The 16134-nt window shown below is 39.1% G+C and overlaps 2 protein-coding genes across 2 annotated transcripts in view; one reads left to right on the plus strand and one right to left on the minus strand.

Annotated features, from left to right (window-relative positions):
- Positions 1–8064: 8064 nt before the first annotated feature.
- gabra5 (gamma-aminobutyric acid type A receptor subunit alpha5) overlaps positions 8065–16134 on the minus strand; it is a 42332-nt gene continuing 34262 nt past the window's right edge. Inside the window, exons 8-10 of the mRNA XM_034147944.1 lie at positions 13218–13370; positions 12216–12427; positions 8065–11052 (exon numbers count right to left, since the gene is read on the minus strand). Of these exons, the coding sequence (XP_034003835.1) occupies positions 10762–11052; positions 12216–12427; positions 13218–13370 (656 nt within the window). The 3' untranslated portion in view covers positions 8065–10761. The remainder of the gene's footprint in view (positions 11053–12215; positions 12428–13217; positions 13371–16134) is intronic.
- gabrb3 (gamma-aminobutyric acid type A receptor subunit beta3) overlaps positions 15477–16134 on the plus strand; it is a 57577-nt gene continuing 56919 nt past the window's right edge. The window contains exon 1 of the mRNA XM_034147939.1: positions 15477–15571. Within this exon, the coding sequence (XP_034003830.1) occupies positions 15477–15571 (95 nt within the window). The remainder of the gene's footprint in view (positions 15572–16134) is intronic.

Here is a 16134-nt window from a genome sequence, read left to right on the forward strand (position 1 = left end):
AGAAGACGCGATGGCGACGCCACATTTGAAGGTCAAATTGACTTTCTTCCCTTTTTTTGTACAATCTATGATACATCTTGTGTAATATGACGTCTGCAGTTTCTGTACTCACAAAGAGGATACTGCGTTGATAAGGCTGATGTGGATTTATCCCTACCTGTAGCTTTTTGTCAACAGATCCCATGAAAGGACCAACAATAAATGTGTTTTGCTATAAGAAGTATGTGCAGCCAAAACCTTATACAGGATATTCTTCCTACACATTCTTCTTCAAACTACACAAAACAACATTAAAAAGTCTACATTTGCATAAGAACACTGCTGAGCTGAAACCAGGAACCACATACATGTAAGAGGGTTACGTTGGAAGCCTGGGCAGATTAACAATAACAGCTCATGGCGAGTATGGCGAAGAGAAGAACGTTTTTACAGAAACAAAAGAGCCGACAACACCTAATGACTAGAATGCAACCACCAACCAACATACATATCACGTTACATTAACAAGACTTACTATCTTTGACTCAACATACTTTTAATGACTGTTCACGTTCATACCGTTGTAAAAAGCATCACACTGCTTCAGCGGTATAAGTTGCAGTGGCTGTGCTACAGTAACCTCATCCTTGTAATACTGGCGCTATCTTGCCAAACATTGTCAATTAAAACTTAAAAACTGAACCGATTGCGAACCAAACTAGCCAGAATCGAACTAGAATGGAACTAATTTCCGTAGCAAAGGGTATGCAATGTTCCCTTTAAAGAGGCCCTATTTTGCTTTTTGGGGTTTTCCCTTTCCTGTAGTGTGTTATTATATAGGGTTTTGCGCATGTCAATGGTCTACAAAACACCTCCATTGGACTCCTTTGTTTACTTCCGGAACATAGTGACATCACTACGTAACACTCCCGCTCTTATTGGCTAGCGCTCCAACACATTGTACGTGATAGGCTAAGGGGCGGGACATCCCTGAGAGGTTGACCAATCACAACAGAGCCGGCTAACTAACCAATCAGAACAGACTGGGCTCTGGTTTCAGACAGAGGGTGAAAAGAGGTGCTGCAGCACAGGCAGTATGAGAATAGAGATGGAGAGAGAGAGGCAAAAATGATTGTCTTGGGAAAATATAAATAAATAACACAAATGTCCAAATGTTGAATGTGAGGAAACATCTGCAAGTGGATTTCTTTCAGTGTCTTTCAGATGAATAATATGACCTGTTACAAATAAATCTGTGGCTGAGGAGTAGAAGAAGAACGAGTATTTCCTCCTCTGTGGGCTTCATGTGTTATTCCTCTGACACATCCCAAAGATTCCTGAAGGGTGGAAATTAAGTGCTGAGATAAATAAACCCCAGATGACAGCAGAGATCCAATAAATACAGTTTCATTTGGTTTTGATAACGTGAATCATGTCCACACAGCATTAAAGAAAGACTAATAGCCGATTGTCTCACTGAGGCTTTCTCTACAGCTTGTGTTTAATACAGAGTGAGATCCAGTGCGTGCAGATAAGCTGCTGTCATCCTCTGCTGGTGAAAAGCAGAAATGCAGACGATGAAGAGTAAAAAGAAATGCAGAGATGGAAGTAAAAGTACCTTTGCTCCATATATCTGGAACAGGTTCACAGAAAGCTGCAGGTTTGCTGCATCTCTCACTCCTTTTATTCTGGTATTTTAAATCTGTGTTATTCTATTTTAGCTTGTTGTATTTCTATTCTCTCTCTCTAACCCTTTTCATGACTGTTTTTTAAAGTATTTCAATGTGTTTTTATAATGCATTTCCGTTGCTCTATATCCCAATGCCTTGCATATTAGTTTGTAAAGCACTAACTAAGCCACAAACTTTTTAAATGCAAAAAATGCTAAAATAAATTGCCAAACATGGGAATAATAATTATAACCCAATGTACAAAGACAGATACAAGCAGAACATCACAGTACAGATTCACAGACACATGAATCAGCTAAAAATATGAATGAAAAATGTAATACAAGTACACATACATACATTATAAGGTTGTGCTGCCATGTTTTCTGGATTAAAAGTTTTAAGAGCTTGCAAATATAAAATGTATGCAAAAACTAAAAACAATGCAAATATACAGCATACTTCAATATTCAGAAGCTGGATCACATTTTGTTTTCATGCATCATTTATATTTTAAAAGAGAGCTAAGCTGAATGTTGACCTTTGAGAGGTCTCGGTATGATCTATGCATCAGTGCACGAACACTACAGATCTGCACAGAACATCACTCATCAATCATTTAACCAGATTTTTAAATTGTTGTAATCTCTGCAAACATTGTGTGAGCATTGATTCGGCCAAAAAAATTAAATACACAGTGTGCATCGACGTGGAAAGGTGCAGAATATTTAGTTTAGTTTTTTTAAATGGTAAAACATGTTTTATTGCCTCTAAGCAAAGGCGGGGTTTAGATCAAGATACGATAATATATATATATATATATATTAGGGTGGTCCTTAAAATTTAAGCTCCAACCACCGGAATTCGTTATGATAGTCTAGAAAACTCTCCTGGTGAATTTTATTCAAATTCCAACAACATTTACCCCTCCCTCATCGACCTTGAAGTTTAGCCTCACGTAGGGTGGTCCTTAAAATTGAAAGTGGGAAATTCTAAGCTCCAACCCCCAGAATTCATTCTATTAGTACAAGAAAACTCTCCTGGTGAATGTTTTCCTCAATCTGACAACATGTACCCCCCTCCCTCATCGACCTTGAAGTGTAGCCTCAGTTGCAGCACCGTGGCTGCTGTGTGGCAGCCCAGGTCGATGTGTGTGTGTGTGTGTGTGTGTGTGTGTGTGTGTGTGTGTGTGTGTGTGTGTGTGTGTGTGTGTGTGTGTGTGTGTGTGTGTGTGTGTGTGTGTGTGTGTGTGTGTGTGTGTGTGTGTGGGGGGGGCACAAACTGATGGAAAGAAAATATAAACTCCAACTTCAAGTAGTTCACTAACTTAAAGTATCCTGATTTCCCCTTGATGTAATCCGTGACTCCGCAGCCTGATATAACGGTGGGATAACCCTTGTGGGTTTGCACAGACGACTCCAGGTTGCATCCCATCAGTCTGGATGTTTTCAGTTTTCCACCTGTCACCACTTTCTCTCTTCCTCCATCTCCCCGTCTCTCCACCCTGCCAGGAAAGCGTTGACATCTCATATTTCCTCCATTTGATGTAATTAAGATCCTCTATACACATTTGAAGCTCCCCATTCAGGTTTCACAGAGCGATGAAAGGCCGTATAGTGTTCTCTCCCTGGTGAGGTACCTTCCCAAGCCTACATGCATGAAGACATCATTTCCAGGTTCATATGTGTATGTAGTGTCTCTACTTTAAAGAGTCCTCTCCTGATGATGTTCAGGTGTATATCAGTATGTAGTGTCTCTACTTTAAAGAGTCCTCTCCTGCTGATGTTCAGGTGTATATCAGTATGTAGTGTCTCTACTTTAAAGAGTCCTCTCCTGCTGATGTTCAGGTGTATATCAGTATGTAGTGTCTCTACTGGGACATGTCTCCATGCTTTAATGTTCAAAAAGCTCTTTATTTGTCTCATACTGGAGAAATAATGAGTCATGTCTTGCTCCATATTTAAATGAGCGTTATGTCTTGATGAGAGGAAAGGTGCTCTGGCGCAATGGAAATGCGCCATAATGGCGCATTTCCATTGCAGCGCGTAGCTCGCTTTAAGCGTGCCGTGTCGTGCCGTCCCCTTTTTTGGTTGTGCTTCCACTAGGCCTCGTTCCGGCGCGGCACGGCGCGGGGCCACTTTTTCCCCTCTTTTCTGGCCCTAGAAAATTGTGGTTCTATCGGGGCCAACAAACAGGGCTGAGTCGGGCTGAGTATGCTAAACTAAAGAGAGGAGCGCTGGCAAGAGGGCTAGAACTACAACAAGATGGACATATTTGACCGTGATTTAATTGTAATACACGTTTCAAAATGATGCCGAAGTAACAACATACTGATACCGGTTAGTAAAAACCATGAATTAATGCTTTGTCAAGTCTGCAGACAGACGGCAGGCGAAAAACCTTTTAAAATTCGTGTTTTTCTAGATGGAGATTGGCTAAGCTAACGCAGTATATGCCCCGACCGTCCACACTCACAACAACGGCCTATACAGACAAATAAAGCAGCGACTGTATTCACCATGACACAGGCAGTCTGTGGTGTGTACTTGTTTAACTTTTGTCGAGTTTCTGAACATATATAAGGAGCTGTGAGCTCTGAGTGCTAACGGCTAACGGCTGTGTTGTGTTTCTGGATTTCTCATTGAAGATGACGTCACGGCTCCGCCTACACTGCGTTACTATAGTAACTACCCCAGTTCCTAAACTGTAATGGAAGCGCAGCATGAAGTGAGTCGGCCCTGTTAAGGCCCAACGCGGCCAAGCCGTACCGAGCCGTACCGAGCCGTACCGAGTGTGGCCGAGGCCGACCGTGTAGTGGAAATGCGCCATTATATTAGAATTGCCTTAAAGCAGGGGTGTCAAACTCAAGGCCCGGGGGCCAAATCCACCTCGTGACTTAATTTCCATGCCGATTTACAGAGGCACGTTGCCCATAAACTACATGTCCCACAATGCATCTACATTTTTACTCAGAATTTGATTTTTTTTCATCAAAATATTCATTTTTTTCTCAGAATCTGACTTTTTTTTCAAAATGTTACTTTTTTTTCAAAATGTCCCTTCTTTTTTTTTGGGGACTTTTTAAAAAAGTTATTTTGTGACATTCTCACTGAAGAGACTTGCAATTATTTGCCCTAGACTTCTGCTTTCAGACGTATTTAATTATGAAGTTATTCTCCTATCCGATAATAATCCAATGCAGAGGCAATAATGTAATATAATACATTATTTTATATATAATTAAATATTTATATATGTATTTTTATATTGTCTTAAATATAAAACTGGCCCTTTGAGTGCAACCATGATGCTAATGTGGCCCGAGATACAATTGAGTTTGACACCCCTGCCTTAAAGGTTTCTCCTTACTTTACCACGTTCCCAGAGTTGCAGCGTAGACACTTTGGACAACAGTTTGATTTTACTCCAGAAGCATATGAACAGTGGAGAAGTGTAATTAAGAATATTTGCTTAAGTATTGCACAATTGAGTAAAACATTTTTCGACAATATTTTCCAAGCTGTTATCATTAGGTTTGGCATTTTAACATTGGGGTCTAAGGAGAGCGACTCCCTCAAGTGGCCATTAAATGAACTGCAGTTTACTGACCTGCTTTGGAGCTTGCAGGTTGATTTGTGCACTTTGAGTGTAGCACAATAAATAAAAGCAGTTTTCTCAGATGTGAAAGCACAACACAGATATATTGCCCGAACAAACACTAAACAATCCTGATGAATAAGTGTGATTATTATTTTGGCTATAATCCTGCAGCTCAAATAATTAACTTCCAGCTTCATCACTGTTCTGAAATTGAGATTTTTTCATCCATCATTTGGCAATTTTGTTAATGTGGTTTCAATTTGATTTATTGATTGAACTGCAGCGTTTGAATCAAGGTGAACTGATTATATTTTAAAATTATAAATAACTTTTGTTATTGTAGACTTATTTATCCTAGTGGTAAATTGGGTTTTGTGACAGGTGCATCATTTAGATAAAAAAAAATATATATATTCATATGAACAAAGGCTAAAGTAAACATGTGCAATCAAATTATATAAAATAACAATATTAATATAAATGTATATTGTCTTCGTTTTCCCCCCCCTTACTTTGGTGTTCGCAGTCAAATTTGACCGGTCCTGTTTTATCTGCAATTACATTAACACAAAAACCATTAATCATCGCCAAATTTCATTGAACACCCTTTCAAACTGTAAATATTGTATCAGACTATGGTATACATGAAAAACTGCAGTAAATATACAAAGAATAGACACTGAACATGTATTGCGTGTGCCAGGTGTGATCCATGTGGGGGGATGGGCACATACGAGCGTGAAATATATCAAATTGTTCTGTGTGTGTTTGTGTGTGATTCACATGGGGGGATTGGGCACATAAGGGGGGGGGACACATCTAGAGTGTGTGTGTGTGTGTTTTATCTGATCCAGATGGTTGCTAATTCCTTTTCTTTATGGGAACACCATGGGTGTTACAAAGTTGACTAAATCATCCAAAATTCAATGAAAGTGGTGATCAGCAGCAATTGTATATTTTCAAATATCTACTGTGAAGGATATCATAAAGCCTTAATGTAATCGAATGTAAAACAAAAAAGTTATGATTGATGAAAGTAGTAAATCGGTCAGATTTGACCCGAAGACACCAGGAGGGTTAAGTAAAAATGTGCAATAAAAAGGCTATAATCCTGCAGCTCCACTTTAACAAACATACTATAATGCCATGCCTTTTGCAAAACAAATAATGAAGCAGCTTATAAGAATCATTCTGAATAAAAAAGGAAATGAACATAATTATTAAAGCTATTATACATAGGATTTACTAAATAGTGGTAGATACAGTAGCAACGATCTATGCCAGAGAAATTGTAGGGTTGCACCAATCCAAATACACATAGTGGCTTTAAATACATCAATGAAATCAGTTGTATGATATAAAGCAGTACTTAAATTACATTATATATGCATCTATTTGTCTTTTGCTTAAGCATTTTACAGTGTTTGCATGCTTCGAAAATAACTGCCGTATTTCTTTTTGCAGTGTGCCGTGTACAATATGTGTATAAAGGTCAGAAAGCGGGAGTACCTTCGGTTAGCCTTTCCTTTACTGTCACTCCTCTTTGCTTCTCAAGCCATATACTACCAATGATGTCATTCGGAGCCATCAGTGGCGGCTTAATTTGGTGTAGAGTATGGGCCAGCTGAATGGAAAAAACAACTTAAATGGAGCTAAATCCTCCACAAACAGATGTGAGCCAGATGTTAGCGCCACAGAGAACCCCAAGATGGATTTACCAGTTCAGCAACTGAAGAGGCGGCATGATCTGGATGCATATAATCAAAGAGAAGCAGCACATGCAGCCCGTTGTTCCATCAAGGAAGATTAAGGCAGCGTTTATCATGTGTCCTGGATGAATGTATATCAGCATGTCCTGTTCAACTGTGTATTTATTTTGAATTTAACAGAAGTAAACTGAGAAAACACAAACATCTACATTAGTCGTGCAGTTATTACATATTTGTGTAGGCTGACTCGGAAGTTAGCGACGCAAGGGCTGCATACACAAAATGCCAATGGGATTTTTGGAACATAGCATAAAACAATCTCTGCGGAAAATACAAGTTTATAATAATAATAATAATAATAACTTAAATGTATAGCTCCTTTCAGGGGACCCAAGGTCGCTAATTGACACTTACATGTTTTGTTCAGCAGGATCATCTCCACATATTAACACCACTTCATGATTTTTGAAGTATAGTCTAAAGGTACTACAGCAAGGTCACATGACTTGACGTCACCACCGCTAAGCTAAAGGTGGCTAATGTTGGGCTATAAAGGAACTACAGCACGTTCACATGACTTAACATCACCACCGCTAAGCTAAAGGTGGCTAATGTTGCGCTATCAAGGAACTACAGCACGACGACATGACTTAACATCACCACCGCTAAGCTAAAGGCGGCTAATGTTGGGCTATAAAGGAACTACAGCATGACGACAAGACTTAACATCACCACCGCTAAGCTAAAGGCGGCTAATGTTGGGCTATAAAGGAACTACAGCACGACTTAACATCACCACCGCCAAGCTAAATGCGGCTAATGTTGGGCGTGATGACATTTAGTCGTCTCATTTAGACACTTGTTAGCAACGGCTGTTTTTTTATTCACCAGTGGGGTATTTACTGACGTATTTTATGTCGTAGAACAAAACGATAACATATCTTAAGCTTGTGTTAACCACAGACCTTATTTAAGGATAACAACCAAAAACACATTAAAAAAAACATTGATTTGAAGACAAGAAAAAAGGAAAATTAGGACTCATTCCTGCACCTCTGTATGTCACAACTTCATTATCAGTGAGATTGTGTATTAATAACATCAGATTAATGGATTCAGTGAAGCTTTATTGGGAATCAGGTATGCATAACAATTAAGAAAGAAAGAAAGTATTCATTGTGACCCAGCCCCTTGCACCGGTCATCTGCACAAGTATTTTACAAAATTAATGAATAAATACATTAAACCTGCAGGGCACTGTGCTTCCAAAGAGGGAGGGGCGGAGATAAAAGGAATCAGAGTATAGCTATATATAGAAAAAGACTATTGCCAAAAGGATTCAATCTGGATAAAAAGACATCAACCAAATGAAAGTCAAATGATGACAATCACCATAAACAGAAATCATTAATAATTATGAGCATTATTTATTGCTTCAGATATTTGCATTTAAAGAACAGCCTGTACCTTAAATTCATTTAAATGTAATAATATAATACAACTGGTGTGTTCCATAAACGTATTAAATAGAGGCCGGCCACGCAGAAGGCATAAAGTCACATGAGAAGATCACATTCATATTTCAATTCTCAAATACTCGAACAGTAAAACTAAAAACTGTGAAGGTTGCAAAACGTTCTCTGCTGAAGTGAGTGTTGTGCATGCACTGTCGCAGTATCAAGTAAAAAGCTGGACTTGAAGGATATGTCATTGAATCACATTATTTCCTTTCTTCTTGGACTAAGATAACAAGATCAATACCACTGATGTAGCTAAATATGAATCTCGAACAAGGAGAAGGCAAGCTTAGCATAGTTTAGCTTAGCATCAAGACTCAAAACTAGAGGGAAACAACTAGCAGGGCTATGTCCGTAACTTAAAGTAATGTTCCTTAAATCTGAGTTAAAGAAAATAGAAAGCATTCATTATAGTGAGGGAAAGAAGGCAACTACAAATTGCTTAAAAAAAAGAGAAAGTAAGTCAAATTTCCTCCGGCTCACTTCTCTACACTTAATAAGGGACATATAGTTGCTTAGGGCGAGAATTTTGACTGAAGTCTTACCTCTCAATTGTTACTTAAATAGTTTGATGTTTACAAAGTTCTGGCCTTAACACTTTGCTATATTCAAGCTAATGCTAATTTTAGGACATGCTTATCAGTGAGCTTTAAAACCGCTTCTGTTTAGCAGATTTCTTTGATTTGTACAAGCCAGTGTAGCTGTTTACCCCATTTTACATCTTGATAAAAAAACATGGCGCTATGCTAAGCTAACAGTTGCGCTTTAGCTTAGTTTTTACTCCACTGACATATTTATGCCTCGACAAAGAAGCAAATGACTGAAAAATGACATATTTAACCACTTTTCCCCACGCAAAGTTATATGATGAGGCCCTCTGTGTCGCGAGCGTCGACGGGGGGGGGGGGTTGCTAGTGGAGCCTAGCAGCGGCGAAACTGTGCCGCGCCTACACAATTGCGCCGCATAAGTGCATAGTTGCGTCGCATTTGCGGCTCCGTTGAGGCTCTCTCCGCGAGATGAGGCCCCATGGCAGTCTGCGTGATCTGGCTGTAGGGAGGGGCGGCCCTGTATTTAACTGACTAACTTGTTTACAGCCTTTTTGCTAAGCTAAGCTAGCCAGTTGCTGGTTCTAGTTTCATATTTAACGCACAGACATGAGAGTGGTATCAATCTGAACATTTTAACTCGAAAGCGAATGAGCACATTTCCAAAATGTCAAACTTTTCCTTTAAAACACTCATTAAATTAAAACTTTGAATTATTACTAGATCTCATGTTTTTGCCTGGATATGGATAAGGAATAAGACATCATGAATCTCAAGGATAATGGTGAAAATGTAATCACCAGGTCATTGTGACTTTCTTCTCTTTAGTCCCAGGTCACTCTTAACTACAGCAGGTACTCTAAAATATAACAAAAACCTGCTCAAAGCATCTACATTTTTATAAAGAAAATGTGCAAGTTATCATAAAAGCTTATAGAAACAACAAGTTGATGCAAAACCCCAAGATATCTTTAAAAAAAGCATTGTATATATTCGGTCCAAAAATGCTAAAGCTTAAGCTAATCTGCTCATTTCTCAATATCCAGTCAATGAAGCACTAGACTAGGGTAACACTGTGCTGCTGTATATGCATAACATAGCTAACTGGCTTAGTGGTACTTTTCTAAAAGCAGGGAATATATACATGTTTCTTAAAACTACAAACATACATGGAGACAGGAAACTGAAATCTGTCCCTGTTCGAAAATGGTATTCATGAAAAAACTGCCCATTCAAAATTGCGATCAAAGTACCAACACAGGATTTAATGAAAGTCGTTAATCTGGCTTCTGTAAAAGTAACTGCAGGAGATTTCAGTGCATTCGTAATGAGTTATCACACTCTGAAGGCAACACATTTAGCATGGCTATTCATCTGCTTTTAACAAGGAAGCAAAGTCCCATGTCCTCGCACATCTGGACCCCACGGCCCATTTATACAAAGTAAGAGTCACAAAGGCAACAGCCGCTTTAGAGTAATGATACAAATGTTGTTTTGCATAGCATTTGACTTTGCTGTACCATCATACACTGTAGACTCAAGGAGAAAAAATATAAATGCCAAATGCTAAAATCATTCATTGACTGGAGTCCTAAAATGAGATAAATAAAAATTGGAAAGGGGTATATTTTGTACAAACTCGAGGCATTTTCCTGACATGCAATGATTTCCAATGGGCTAAAAAAACACTATCGGACTAAGTGGCATTGATTGAGTCAGGAGGATGGGTGATTGCAGAGTTTAAACCGCCTCTTGTCTCACGGGTTCCCTGTTGAGATACGTTGCCCAGTACACCAGGTTAAAGGTCCCAAACAGCACCGGGAACACTATTCTGGACATCTTGTCGATCTTGCTCACACTGTTGTAAGTCTTTTTGGGGTCCGGGGCCTTGGTTTCAGTGGGTTTGAGTTGTACCGCAGTGCTGTTTGAAATAGTGGAGATGGACGAGTCCTTTGTGAGGTTGGTTGTGTAATTCAAGCCGGACGAGCAGGAGTTGTTGGGCTTTTTAGACAGAGCCAAAGGGTCCTTCTTCTGTGGGGAGAAATACATGCATTGATTGGTGCTGCACATTCAACAGACACAATACAACAGGTGGTTAATAACACACAAAGAGAAGAATCAAAGATGGCCAGTGAGGGTTGAAAGTGGGGATCGATGTCTGCGGGCAGTAATGGACTGGCTGAATCTATTGATCCACCATTTATAAGCTTCTACTTCAGGGGTGTCAAACTCAAGGCCTGGGGGCCAAATCCGTCATTTTATGTGGCCCCACAAGAGCTTGCAAAGAATATAATATGTTTATTATACGGTTACATGCCGCTTTACAGAAGCACGTTGCCCATAAACTACATGTCCCACAATGCATCTCAAATTTGACTTTTTTTCTTCAAAATATTCTTTTTTTCTCAGAATCTGCATTTCTTTTAAAATGTTACTTTTTTTCAAAATTTAATTTATTTTTTTTTCTTTTGACTTTTTTTCCAGAATTTGGCTTTTCTTTTAAAATCATTTTGTGACATTCTCACTGAAGAGACTTGCAATTATTTGCCCTAGACTTCTGCTTTCAGACGTAGTTAATTATGAAGTTATTACCCTATCCGATAATAATCCAATGCAGAGGCAATAATGTAATATAATACATTATTTTATAAAAATGTATATATGTATTTTTATGTAGTCTTATATATAAAACTGGCCCTTTGAGTGCAACCATGATGCTAATGTGGCCCGAGATGAAATTGAGTTTGACACCCCTGTTCTACTGATTCAACTCTTACTTTATTATGAACTCCTTTCTTCCCTTTCCACACTACTGCTCTTGAAGTATCCGAGAAGAGAGAATGAAAAGATGGAAAAGGGAGTCGATCTTTGACTAAACCCACAGTAAGGTTTGAAAGCTGCTTTAAAAACAGCAATCCCTGTAACATAAGCTTTTGTCTGTGGTTGTTGTCTCTATTAATTACAAATTCTTGAAATGACCAATGTTGAAGATCTCCTTAGATAATAATGTGGTGACTTTCAACAACAGACATAAATCATTACTTTGCAAGTTTATCCTGATTTCTAGGTATTCTTGGCATCTATTATGAACCAAGGGACTTTACTGAGACTGAGAAATATTCATAAACGGCAATAATAAAACTAAACAAAGTAATTTAATATTAGAAACTATTATAATATTAAAACATACAAACCTTGGGCTGTTGGGCCTCCATTGCTTTCTTCCCGTCCCAGGCCCAGCTCCTTTTGGTGAAGTAGTTCACGGTGGCAAACTCGATGAGGGCGGAGAACACGAAGGCGTAGCACACGGCGATGAACCAGTCCATGGCGGTGGCGTAGGCGACTTTAGGAAGAGAGTTTCGAGCGCTGATGCTCAGAGTGGTCATGGTGAGCACCGTGGTCACACCTGGGGGGGGAAACTGCGTCATTAGGACTAACCGGAAATACTACTATACAACTTTTATTTACATGGATTTAGTTGTAGGGAAAGGAGGGGGCATTTATTTATAGACAAATCATGCAGGAGCAACAGCAAGTTCTTTCATATAATGGTCACCTATTAAAATCCACTTTTTCATGTCTTTTCTACATCAACATGTGTCCCCTCTGTGTAAAGAGATTCTGAAAGTTTCAGGAAAAAAGATTCTCTCTCTTTTTGTCCTGATCCATTTATATAAAAACCTGTCTGAAAATGAGCTGATCAGATTTTGGCCACTTTATGATGTCATAACGATGTGTTGTCTTGTGTAACCATTAGCCAATCACCAACCAAGGTAACCCCCCCCCCCCCCCCCCACCTTATCACCTGAATCTCCTCCTAGAGCACCATTGTGTTCTTTTTAACCAAATATCTCTCAGAGGGGCGTGGGGAGTGGCTCCTTATTTTTCATCTAAAGTAACAGACAGACAATCAGCACTTTGGAAACAGGGCTGAAACAGAGGGGATTATGGGATGCTGCAATGATCTGTTTGGTGTTTGGAGCCAAACACTTCAGAGACATGTTTTGTATATATCTGAGACCTATAATATATTGATGAAAAACAGTATAATAGGCGACCTTTAAATGTTTAGAAATGTAATCATTTCACAGGTCAATTCTAAGAAGATAACCTCAGTTTTATGTTTTGCACTAATTGATTGTTTAAATGGGTTATTTATAATTTCATTTTACTCGCTGATGTGTGTGTGAGCTCACCAAACACTGTCCTCGCCGGCACTGACTCCCTGTTGAGCCAGAAGGAAACCTGGGACAGGATGACGGTCATGAAGCACGGCATGTAGGTCTGGATGACGAAGTATCCGATCTTCCTCTTCAGGTAGAAGTGAGCCATCATCACCGTGTACTGACCTGAAGCACACAGCCGCACAAAAAGAGGAGGGAAAATGTCATTTTTTATTTTTTTTGGGGTAATGCAATCCCTACTTTGACAACGAAGGAAGTGTATACTAAACAGAATCGGAATATTTTAAATTTCAGGAGGTAAAATTGTGTTAAAAAAAAAATAATAATTAATTAATTAAGGAAGAATTTGCAATTCAAATATAAAAGTAAAATAAAGCAATTTAACATTTTGGTTTTGGAAAAACATAATCCTTATTCTGGATAATGAAGAAGGTATATAATAGTCAGAATCATAATACTTGCAGCGGGGAAATAAAATAATAATACATACAAATAAATTAAATAATTAAATACATATATAAATAAATAAACTAAATTTTAACTAAAATTATAATAAGAATAATAGTAATAATCATGAATAAGAAATAATAGTCGTGTATTAGCATTAATAACATATTTAAACTAAAGTAAAAGCTTTGCAATAAATGTACAGACTGAGAGCTATTAACAGACTCCAGCTGTAATTATCTTTCACCTTAATTACAATGAACACAGCACCGTTTATTTCCAGTCAATCCCACACACACCGTCCTGCTAATCCCAATCCCAAAATAGTCCCGAACAAATGCACGCTACGCCTGTCCGAGCAATGTGCTGGAAACTACAGTGCGGTGGATTTAGGAAATTACAAGGATATAAAGTATTAAGAGAGGGACTAACACACTTTTGGTTTTTATCTTTTCATGGGATTTATTGACAATAACAAAAAAAGTAATATCAGCAGCTTTATCCTAAAACCCTGGTTTTCTGCAGCTGTCACATTTTTCTCGCTGTGGCCTCGTTTGTCACTGCAAGACAAAAAGTGCTGCACAAATGATGGATAGAAGTGAGAACAAAAATATGTCTTTTGTGCGGTATTACACAATTATAAAGACACAAGTAATTAAAAAAGAACAAGACGCAAGTATTTCATCGATACGTTTCACTATAAATAAAAGTATTACCTGTAAGAAAAAGGCAATTAAAGTATCAAGGTTTCATATCAGTATGTAGTGTCTCTACTGTGACATGTCTCCATGCTTTAATGTTCAAAAAGCTCTTTATTTGTTCTCATACTGTCTGTACTGCAGCACCTCTTTTCACCCTCTGTCTGAAACCAGAGCCCAGTCTGCTCTGATTGGTCAACCGCTTAGAGATGTCCCGCCCCTTAGCCTAGCAGGTTCAATGTGAGTGTTACATAGTGATGTCACTATGTTCAGGAAGTAAATAAAGGAGTTTAATGGAGGTGTTTCAGGCAGGGGGGGAGTGTGTGGGTGAGAAACTCCCTCAGGAGGGAACACAGGGATTTTAGCCTTTGCAGACCATTTACATGCACCAAAACCTATATAACACACTACAGGAAAGGGAAAACCACAAAAAGCAGAACCTCCTTTAACCTATTTCTTGATGTACTTTAGAGAGGGATTCCTCTCTCTTTATGTTCATGAATGTTTTGGTGCTGTCATTCATTTTCTCTTATCAGTTGATGGGCTTCACAATTAAATTTACAGGCAATAAATACTCCTCGAAGCGTGAAAAACTGGTTTGTGTGTGTGTGTGTGTGGGGGGGGGGGGAATCATCATATCCTGTCAATCAACGGAAGATTGCATTTGAAGGATTCTCAAAAATCCTGTCGAGCCTGATAGAAAATCCACAGATGACTGCCGCTTTCTCCTGGCAAAATCGGATTTTTCTCTCCCACTAATCCCCTGTCACAATCTGCATCCTGTATATCTCCCTCGCCCTGCCTCTCTCCCTCTATGTGTGAGTGTGAGTGTGTGTGTGTGTGTGTGCGTGCGTGTGTGTGTGTGTGTGCAGCAGACAGACGTCCCATCCTGTCAGGCCGGCTCTTGATTGAGGACGTAGATCCAGAGCAGTACCGGGATCAGCGGTGATTACAGGTGCACAGATGACTGAGTCAGAGGGGGGTTGAGAGGGGACTCTGGTGGAGAACAAAGTTTGGATGTGCAATGCGGTGGCTTTGATCATGTCCTTAAATATAAAAGCACCTGTGCTGCCTTCGCTCCGAGGACTCCCGGCCACGTGGATGGATATCTGCAAGGTGTGAAAAGATGCGGCTGTGGTGGATTTTACTCTTTGCTTTCTGGAGTGTCTGCGGGGAACTGCCATTCATAGCGGAGAACAACGCGGCTATGTTGGTCAACTGGTAAGCACTGTCAACTTCAAAATCTGCTGATGTCAACTTCAAAACTGTGGCAGTGCAAATAAATAATGAGATAGGAAACCAATGCACATAAACACATATTTGTATCATCCTTAGATCTTTTAAAATATGCAAGTATGGTGTCCTCCTAGACACAAAGTCAGCAACAGACACTCACAGGTGATAAAACATCTTCTAGTGCCTGTTGCAAAAAATAAAAATAAAATTCCTCCATACAGTATGTTGTCGTAAAGCCACCGTGCAATGAGTTCATTATCCTTCTCTCTTCCTACATTTGTACCTGCTGCTGTCAAAAGAAATAATGAGATACACAGAAACACATGTTTTAATCTTTTGAAACTTGCAAGTATGAAACAGACGCAGAAGTCAGCAACAGGTCGTAAAACATCCTCTAAATAAAACCCGAGATAATATACTCAGCGCTGAAATTCCTCCATATGTTTCTGTAAAAGCCACCTTGCACATTAGTTAATCCTGCTTCTCTCTTCCTGCTGTAAGGAAAAAACACTTTATCCTTATTACCGAAACATTTTAAAGCTTTGAAA

This window comes from Trematomus bernacchii, unplaced genomic scaffold, assembly GCF_902827165.1.
Source record: "Trematomus bernacchii unplaced genomic scaffold, fTreBer1.1, whole genome shotgun sequence".
In the NCBI taxonomy this organism is placed as follows: domain Eukaryota; kingdom Metazoa; phylum Chordata; class Actinopteri; order Perciformes; family Nototheniidae; genus Trematomus; species Trematomus bernacchii.